Below are 8,879 nucleotides of genomic sequence, written 5' to 3'. Positions count from 1 at the left end.
AATATTTTAGCCAATAAAATCTAACGTGCGCGAAGGATTGGAATTTATGTCTCGATACCCTTGCTTCGTTCAAAGCATGTAAAGATGCCTTTTAGTAGACATAGTATGCATCCACCGTGTAAAATGTCACGTATTATAACAGAAGTGGGTGAGCCACAAAAAGCCAGAAACTAACCATTTCTACAACTAAACTGAGGAGGGAAGATAACCGATGGTCATTAAGGGTTACGGACTGGATTCAAAGGGAAGGGAAGCGTAGCAGGGGGCGGCAGAAAGTTAGGTGGGCGGATGATATTAGGAAGTTCGCAGGGACAACATGGCCACAATTAGCACATGACCGGGGTAGTTGGAGAAGTAGGGGAGAGGCATTTGCCCTGCAGTGGGTGTAGCCAGGCTGACGATGATGATGGCAACTAAACTGAAAAAAAAAACTGCTTTGAAATATGAATTACTATCGCAAGTCGACGTAACCACTGTGCGACCTCGTGTCAACTTTGACCATACCCCGCTATAAGCGAGTAAATCGTTAATGGTGCGTGCGGAGTCATGGACATGAAATATTCATAATTTTTTTAGAGCAGGATGTAGACCCGATGGAATAGATCACGAGGCACGAGGTCGATGGGGATCAGCGATATCGCGGGAAGTGCCATCCATCTCGCGTTTTTTTGTTTATCGTTTGACAGGTCTCCTCTTTATTTCAAATTGCGGGCCACCCCGTCAAGGCCCGCCGCGGTTTACCGGCGTCATGGACGATCACGTGACGAACACTCCGCGCGAGCTGGCTTTAGGGCGCCACGGCTGCCTTGATGCCCACCCACGCCTCCTTGACCGTGGACAGTATCTCTCTGACGGGCAGCACGAAGCCCTTGTTAGGGTTGGTGGTGCGCCACGATGGCTCGAGCTCGACTATGAAGGCCTTCTTGACGCCTCCGTTCTCGTAGGCCCAGTCGACGCTGTGCCCGGACGATCGGTCTGGAAGAAAAAGAAAGTGCAGGTTGTTTTATCAGGCAAACGTATTCATTGTATTCTAACCCCACATTTTGCTCGCACAGACTTAGTTAAGTTTTCGTGCACTATTGCACGAAAAGCGATTCGTGCACTAGTGCACTACTTGAAGTGCACGGGCTTAAGAGACCGTTTATAGTGTCGTCGTGTATGGTGTCCCTCCCACACGCTCTCAGTGCTTCCTCTCTCCCTTTCTTCCTCTTTGTATTCCCTTTTCCCCCAACCCCAGTGTAGGGTAGCAAACCGGATGCTGTTCTGGTTGACCTGCCTACCTTTCCTATACTTGTTCTCGCTCTCTCTTATTTCCCGAGAACCATTAGTGAATGGAACTGTCTTATCGAAGCAAGTGATCAAACTGTGAGGTAACCTTTCTGAGCCTGTATTACTATAGCTTTTTTTTTCGTTGCAGCTTCTGCTTCATTTCTTTTGTATTTGTATCGACCACCCTGCTTGGACCGTGAGTCCGCAGTATTGTATAAATAAAAGATAATAATAATTACCAAATTACCGAAACGAGACCACTGCACGTTCGTGTGTTGCTCATCGTGCCCCCTCCATGTCTGCACGCTAATATATCCCCTCAAAGATATATTTTCAAGCGAAGGTTTCTTTCGCCTTTTCCCACGGGGTTTACAGAGATAGTCGTTTCCTGGGAGATAGGAAAGCTTATATGTGCGCCGCGTGCGAGTGTCAGCATGCAGGCTGATATTAACCTTGTAGGCTGACATGCTAAAGCAGTGCGATTAAGCGCAACTCTGTTCTACACAATAAAATAATATATTCCTGGGTAAAACCTGTTCACACTGTCAGCTGGTAGGAGTCCTTAAAGCGCGTCTTGTTAGTAAAGCGCATATTAAGCGGCCTCTGATTTACTTAATTTTCTATGATTTAGCCGTCTGGTCACCGGGTGTGTGCATATCATGGACTAAACCTCCAGAGCGGATACGGGCTGCTCTAGAATTTTGGTGAGCGTTAATTCGAGTAAGCCCCAAGTAAATATATATATATATATATATATATATATATATATATATATATATATATATATATATATATATATATATTGTGTTTCTCTGAGTGAGGGTGTGGGGGTTCCATTTATTTTGCCGACGTACGTATGCATGCCTGTGGGACCGAAGAAACTCGTAGTAGCTCCTAATGTGCGACTAAGCATGATACGAAGGTGAGAGGTTTGCCATTTCGGACAGTTTTAGGTAAATTAGATGAAAAGTTTTTTCTACAGAAAAGAAGGTCCCGGGACCATCCTCCGGCGTCTGCGATGTGCAAAGCAAAACAACAAAAAAGAGAATCGCTCCTGTGTTTCTTGAGATGCACCAGACTATACGGGCGCTTTCGACGAACTGAACGATCAACGCTTCAGCGTGTACTTGTGTGCGCGTGCGCGTGTGTTTGTGTGTGTGTGACCGCAAACGCTGTGAAGTATACTTTTCTCTCTCCGTACACATCTTTCACTCCCAATTCCTTCTTCCCTAGCGCAGGGTAGCAAATCAGACTCGGGCTAAGTGGCGTTGGCTCAGCCTGGTTAACTTCCTTTGCCTCTCCCGCATCATTCCCCTCTCTCTTCCATTCGCTTTAGCTCAAAGACGTCCTTCTCATATCGCTCTGCTGCTCAATGAAGTGGTCTTATTTCACCTTACGCGTCTTCGCAAGCGCACTAGAAAGTATACTCCGACGTATGTATTCTGACGCGAAGGAGACATTGAACTCCTTGTGGATAGTTTGAACTCGTCACTAGTGCATGTTTTCTGGCGTGGTTTGTGGTAGTAATTCAGGCTAACAGAGTTGCACGCCTAAATTGACATTGACATATTGTCATATCTAAATTTTCCCCCTTAACTGAACGTCTGGCGAAGGTGCTCCTTATAAACTGTGCACGAGCAGTTAAAAAAAAAAAACTGTGCTATAAGTCGCACCCTGGATTGTTACTCACACAGAGTCGTCGAAATAGGCCCATAGTCGAATTCATTTCCCCTAATTTTCTTCATGGCCTCAGATGCTCTCGCAGAGATGTTCATCTGGAACAAAAACAGAAGAAAGAGTATGCGCACAGCGCAGTAATTAGTGTAACGGAGCAGTAGAGACATATATAAACTAAAGACAAAGTGGTTAGACTACCAGTTAGACTAGTGGTTAGACCCAAGTGGTTAGACTACTTTCCGAAATCGCGGCAGTGCTGGCACCGCCCTAATATCCGCAAGTTCGAATGCGAACCCAATGCATTTCTGTCGAATAAAATAGTTCAGTTCGAACGTTAGATATTTTGCGTATTTGAATGTTCTACTTCGGCCAAATCTACAGGCCATGGGAAAACGAAATACCTACACCAATATTGTCCACCGGCCGTTCCAAGGGACGAAACAGGAACCGACGTAATCAGTGAGAATAAATGCACTGGCGATATACTTAATTAGTATCATTTTCTTAACGCTGCCGCCACCAGCTACTCCACATGTCTACGACACGCTAAGAATGAACCTTTGTCAAAGACCATTCCACCTTTCGAAACGTTGGCCAGCAGTTTAAGGAATTCTACGGGACTTCATCCATTTTCATGTTCTCGTCTGCCAGCCGGGCCTTATACCTTGACTTTGTGTTACAGAGGTAACTGGAACAGATACGTGTTCCAGTTACCTTTGTGCTTCCGTGCATAAGACCGCGTTTACTTAAAAAGAAGTAACTTGAACGCGAATGCACTTCGTCGGACGCTTTCAAAATTAGTATTTGGAAACTGGTGCAGTTTTTAGCGCTACCTTCAGTTTTAAAGAATGCATCACCAACTAGCCCAGCACCAAGTTTTATTGGTGCAGTCCACAGAATTCGTTCCAACTGTGTATGTCTTGCGAACTCGCTGGCTGCGATTCGTAGATTAAAATACGTGCCGTAAAAATAATTCAATAAACTGTTTGTTAGGGTAATTATGTTAATTATTCAATGAACCATATTGATTTAAGGCAGAACTAATGGCCACATCAGCGTGTAATTTAGATCAAGGGTTAGAATTGTGCTGTCACCAACAATTTTTAAACATTTTGGACCTTCTATATAAGGAACACCCAGTAAATGCTTACCGTCGCAAATTCTTAGGTGTGCCTAGATATCATGACTTCTTTAAGGCTTGTCGTGAAGCTCAGAATGAGCAAAAAGGAAGGTGGCAGTGGTAATGAAAAGGAACGGAGAACAGGGTGAGCGCTAACTTCCAACTGATCGCCTACAAAAATTTGTATAGAAAGCCTGTAGACAGTATATAGATGTCTATAGACTGTCTATAGTCTTTCTATGAAGAATTTTGTAAGGGATGGCTTATTTCGTGACTCGGAAGGCTACTTATACACTCAGCGATCCACGTCACATGAAAAGACAACAACATGGCAACATGTTTTCATGTCACATGGATCACTGAGTGTATAAGTAGCCTTCTGAGTCACGAAATAAACAACCCTTATAAATTTTTTATAGAACCTCTGTAGACCGTCTATAGACATCTATAGACTGTCTATAGACTTTCTATGCAAATTTTTGTAAGCGATCAGTTGGAAGTTAGCGCTCACCCTGTTCTCCGTCGCTTTTCATTACCCCTTCCAACCGCCGTGGTTGCTCAGCGGCTATGCTGTTGGGCTGCTGAGCTGGAGGTCGCGGGATCGAATCCCGGCCACGGCGGCCGCATTTCGATGGGGGCGAAATGCGAAAACACCCGTGTACTTCGATTTAGGTCCACGTTAAAGAACTCCAGGTGGTCAAAGTTTCCGTAGTCCCCCACTACGCCCTGTCTCATAATCAGAAAGTGGCCTTGGCAGGTAAAACCCCATAACTTAACTTTTAATAAACTCCTTCCACCTTCCCTTCCGCTCGTTCTGAGCTGCGCTACAAGCATAAAAAAAGTCATGACATACCAACTCGCCCATACTGCCACGCTTTTAGCCCAGATTGATACCACTCACCAATTCGTCGTGTTCCGGAACTTTCTGGGTTCTGTGGGCGTAGGCGAACATCCACAGCAGGCCGAAGTTGTGCAGCGTAAAGTAGAACTCGGTGCGACCTCGGGTCGCCCCGAGGGCGTCCCGAACGGCTCGGGACTCGGGCTCCGAGAACGGTTCGTCCCCGCAGTACGAAGGCTCGCAGGGGTCGGTGCTGGAGCGCCCGGCTGCAGGTAAGCGTAGATGGCATTGAAAACACGGTGGCCAATGGCGAGCTTCCGGCTCCTGCAATGGCTTCCGGCGCTTGCAATGGGCAACAGCGTGGCCTTCGAGATTCTCTTCCGGTATTCTGACACTTTGATTTAATGTCGAAGAGGGGCGCGATGGGGGCCCCACCTATTTCAAGCTGTTAGTGGGATTACCTAAAGTACAAATAAATAAATAAATAAATAAATAAATAAATAAATAAATAAAGGAGATGCTGGTGCCTGCACACTGTAAAAATGTTTACACCCTTAAGGGTGTTTTGTTGTCGCACTGGTCCATTACCATTGGGGCCTTACGAAAATTTATAGAAGACCACAACAGCGATCTAACTAGACGTGCGAGGAAAAATAGTAGTTGAAAACTATTTAATCATTCTGACGGCCTTGGGCGCACCGAAATATCCGACAGTAGAGTTTTATATCTCTCCCTGTGATGTTCTCTTGTCGGATATTTATTTCTGTATGCCCAAGTCTATCAGAATGATTACATGATCGCCTGCGTCTTTTGTCATCGCACGTCTAGTTAGCGCTCCTTTGTCGGCCTCTATAAATTTTTGTTAACTAACGGTACCGGCGTTACCAATGCGTCAAGAAAACACGCTTGAGAGTGTAAACATTTTTACATTGTTGGTGGCGCTGGTTACTCCTCTGGCGCTACGATGGCGACATCAGTTCCGAAAACCAAGTACTAAACAAAATTTTCAGAGAGTTCACAAAGTATAAATGCTCTTGGCTAGGTGCGGATGACATCTCTCTTGAGTACCACATTCCAGCTCAACACTCGCGAACATGGACACAAGAGGTATGGTAAGACGAAGATTATATATATATATATATATATATATATATATATATATATATATATATATATATATATAATTTATGATCTACCTCCTCAAACTGATTTATATCCTTAACGTCCGTGCCCCTTCGAAAAGCTATGTGGTGCGTTTCCGAAAAAAATAAATTACATGCTCAGATGAATTTAAAGTGCAATCGGCTCTTCATTGCATCGAACTCAGACTAATCCCGTGAAAATCTTGCGGGCGTGACAGCTGCGTGCCCTGAGCCTTCAATGCAATAGCATTAAAAAAAGGGGGGGGGGAGGAACTCACTGCAATACTGGCCAATGTCAAAGTTCCGGTTCACGTCGGCGCCGATGCACTCGCTGAAGCGACTGTGTGATCGGTTCTTCCTCCACAGACGGTCCTGCAAAAAAAAAAAAAAATACGTAATCAATGCATCTACGTTCTGCGTTATTGTTTAGGACGCACAGGTGTGCAGGTTCTCTAAATAATAGCACCATTTAACGAAATGACGAAATGGAGTGCTAGCAGATTTCTTCTACTTAACGACGTTAACTTCCTTTCCGCATTGGAATGGCAGACGACTCCACTTGCGGCTGCCAGGAGGCGTTAGAGCACCTCCTCTGTGACTGTCCCCGCTACAATGTGCTAAAAAAAAGTACTCGTGACCGCGCTCAAGAAACTGGGCAAGCGCCCCTTCACAGAAGAAAAAGTTCTAGGACACTGCTCCAGACCGGTTTCGGTATTCAAGGCCTTAAGGGCTGTGCTAAAGTTTTTAAGGCCTTGTGAATTGTGCGACCGTCTTTGAATGATGTCGCGCGTAGCATCGCGTTACTGAGTTATTTTTTCTCAGTTCATCTTCTTCCTTCTTTTGGTCCCTTTACGCCTTTCCCCAGCATAGGGTAGCCATTCGGTACTTACACTGTCTAACCTCCCTGTCTTTCCTCCCCTTTTATCTCTCTCTCTCTCTCTCTTTTCGCAAGGCCAGGGACAAAATGACTCGTCGAGGATCAGCAGCGCCGCATAGACCCGGAAACCGGTGGCGCCTGTGCGTGCATTTCGGAGGACACAGTGGCCAACGCTACAGCAGACGAGGACGAAGTTGCGTGCATTGCAAGGAAGAAGCTAGTCTTTAGAATTGGTACCTGTCGCGTGAGCCTGCCGCTGTCGCTAGAATTTCAATAGGCTCTAGCTGTCACTGGAGTGTCTTAATCTTAATTCTATTGTTCTCTAACGGGTACGCAACTTTCAGGCTAACTGGCGACAGTTCGTTTACGCGACGATATCATGTGGTAAATTTGCTAAAAATAAAAGAAAAACGCAGATCCCTGTATAGTTCACGTCTGAAACACTCATACAACTTTTTTTTTGTATTCGTGGTGTAACAATTTTGTAAAAAGGCTCGAAAACACGCAGCTGCGGATTTCAGCGCGTTCAGAGAGCGTGTTCTGCGGTGCTGCCAGTGAAACGTTGACAATATAGTACCGCTGAATTCGATCATACTCTAAATTTGGAGCCCTACTTTTTACAACGCATTACCATTGCAGGTGCTGTTCTTACCGTAGAAATGCTTTGTGGTTCATTTATGCAGGGTTAGCTCTAGCACACCAGGTGAAGGCAATGAAAGCAACGGGGCTTCGCTTCCGACTACTTCCTGCGCCTATTAGCGAACTGTGAACATAACTGTAAACAAAGCGATGCACTAAACACAATTAGTAGAGAACCGATAAAAATCTGAATTTTACAGAGGAGCCGCGGTAATTAGAGACGATATCGCCAGAACAAATTAGGGGAATAAATAGCACGTACACAACCTGTAACAGTTAAGCTGAACAGCTTCATACATGTCTTGTGATTGACATGGCCTTAACGATTAGGTTCTCTGCGGGAAAAAGAGAAACTGCTGCCCCGGCCGCTCCTCGGAGGATCTCGACTAGTTAATTGATACAATCTGCGCTATACATGCTTATTCGAACAAACCTAACTCTTCTTGACAATTACTAAACATGACCTGACCCCTAAAGAATGACCTGAAACTTTGCAAATTTTTTAGTTGTAAATCTTGGCACACAAACTGACTCATTAGATTGCACTTGTGGATGCCATCAGTTTTCTGTATGGGAGGTTGAGATGTTCGCATGGGAGTCAAACTGTTGAACACAATGCGACGGCAGGGCCATCATGAGCGGCTCTTGTAGTAACTTACCGTAGTGTGCGAGTACTCGTAGCCGTCAGGGTTGACTATCGGGTAGATGCGCCACTCGTAGGTGGACAACAGCCGGCTGATGTCTCCTTTCTTCCCGTAATGTGTCGCCAGCTGCAGTTAGCAACGCATAATGCAGAAAAAGAAAGAAGGTTATTGGTCCCGCGCACTGTGATAATAGGTTGAGGCTTAGCGTGTTTGACGTCGGTGCTTTCGAATGGTAAATCAGCTGACCTTATATTCGATATATTACGTTAATGCAGTCCCTACAGGCGCGAATTATGAAGGGCTGTCTATGAATGTGTCAAATTTACACAAGTTCATTTCGAGGCACTTGACACTATACACTGCCTAAAAGACAAGATGGTAGAATGATTCTACTTGCATTTATACTTTATACGAGTTATCGTATTTAGAGAGTAATTAATTGTTTGTTTATTGTGCAGTCAGTAATTCCCCGTTTCGCATAAGAGTTCCAATTACATGCACGATTTCATTACTGACTGTTGGGATTAGAGTCAAAGAAAATTTCTTTTTTTTATATTGCTTCCGGTACGCGACCCATCAGCAGTCCCGTCATGCTTGATAAAGTTGTCATCCGTAACCGTATAAAGACCAAATTGGAAGCAAAATGAAGGCCCGTTGAGCATGCAAGAGGTTC

At 44.9% G+C, this 8,879-nt stretch overlaps 1 protein-coding gene across 4 annotated transcripts in view; it reads right to left on the bottom strand.

Annotated features, from left to right (window-relative positions):
- Nucleotides 1-406: 406 nt before the first annotated feature.
- LOC135917135 (zinc carboxypeptidase-like) overlaps nt 407-8,879 on the bottom strand; it is a 205,942-nt gene continuing 197,469 nt past the window's right edge. For 2 of the 4 annotated variants that reach the window (XM_070524114.1, XM_070524111.1), the window contains exons 9-13: nt 8,222-8,332; nt 6,325-6,418; nt 4,968-5,170; nt 2,960-3,044; nt 407-975 (exon numbers count right to left, since the gene is read on the bottom strand). In XM_070524114.1, coding sequence (XP_070380215.1) covers nt 788-975; nt 2,960-3,044; nt 4,968-5,170; nt 6,325-6,418; nt 8,222-8,332 — 681 coding nt within the window. In that variant the 3' untranslated portion in view covers nt 407-787. The remainder of the gene's footprint in view (nt 976-2,959; nt 3,045-4,967; nt 5,171-6,324; nt 6,419-8,221; nt 8,333-8,879) is intronic. The other 2 variants (XM_070524113.1, XM_065450619.2) reach the window with 2 other exon arrangements.

This window comes from Dermacentor albipictus, chromosome 8 (genome assembly GCF_038994185.2).
Source record: "Dermacentor albipictus isolate Rhodes 1998 colony chromosome 8, USDA_Dalb.pri_finalv2, whole genome shotgun sequence".
NCBI classification, from domain to species: Eukaryota; Metazoa; Arthropoda; class Arachnida; order Ixodida; family Ixodidae; genus Dermacentor; species Dermacentor albipictus.
The sequence above is the reverse complement of the archived record's forward strand: the minus strand, read 5'-3'. Positions and strand labels throughout refer to the sequence as shown.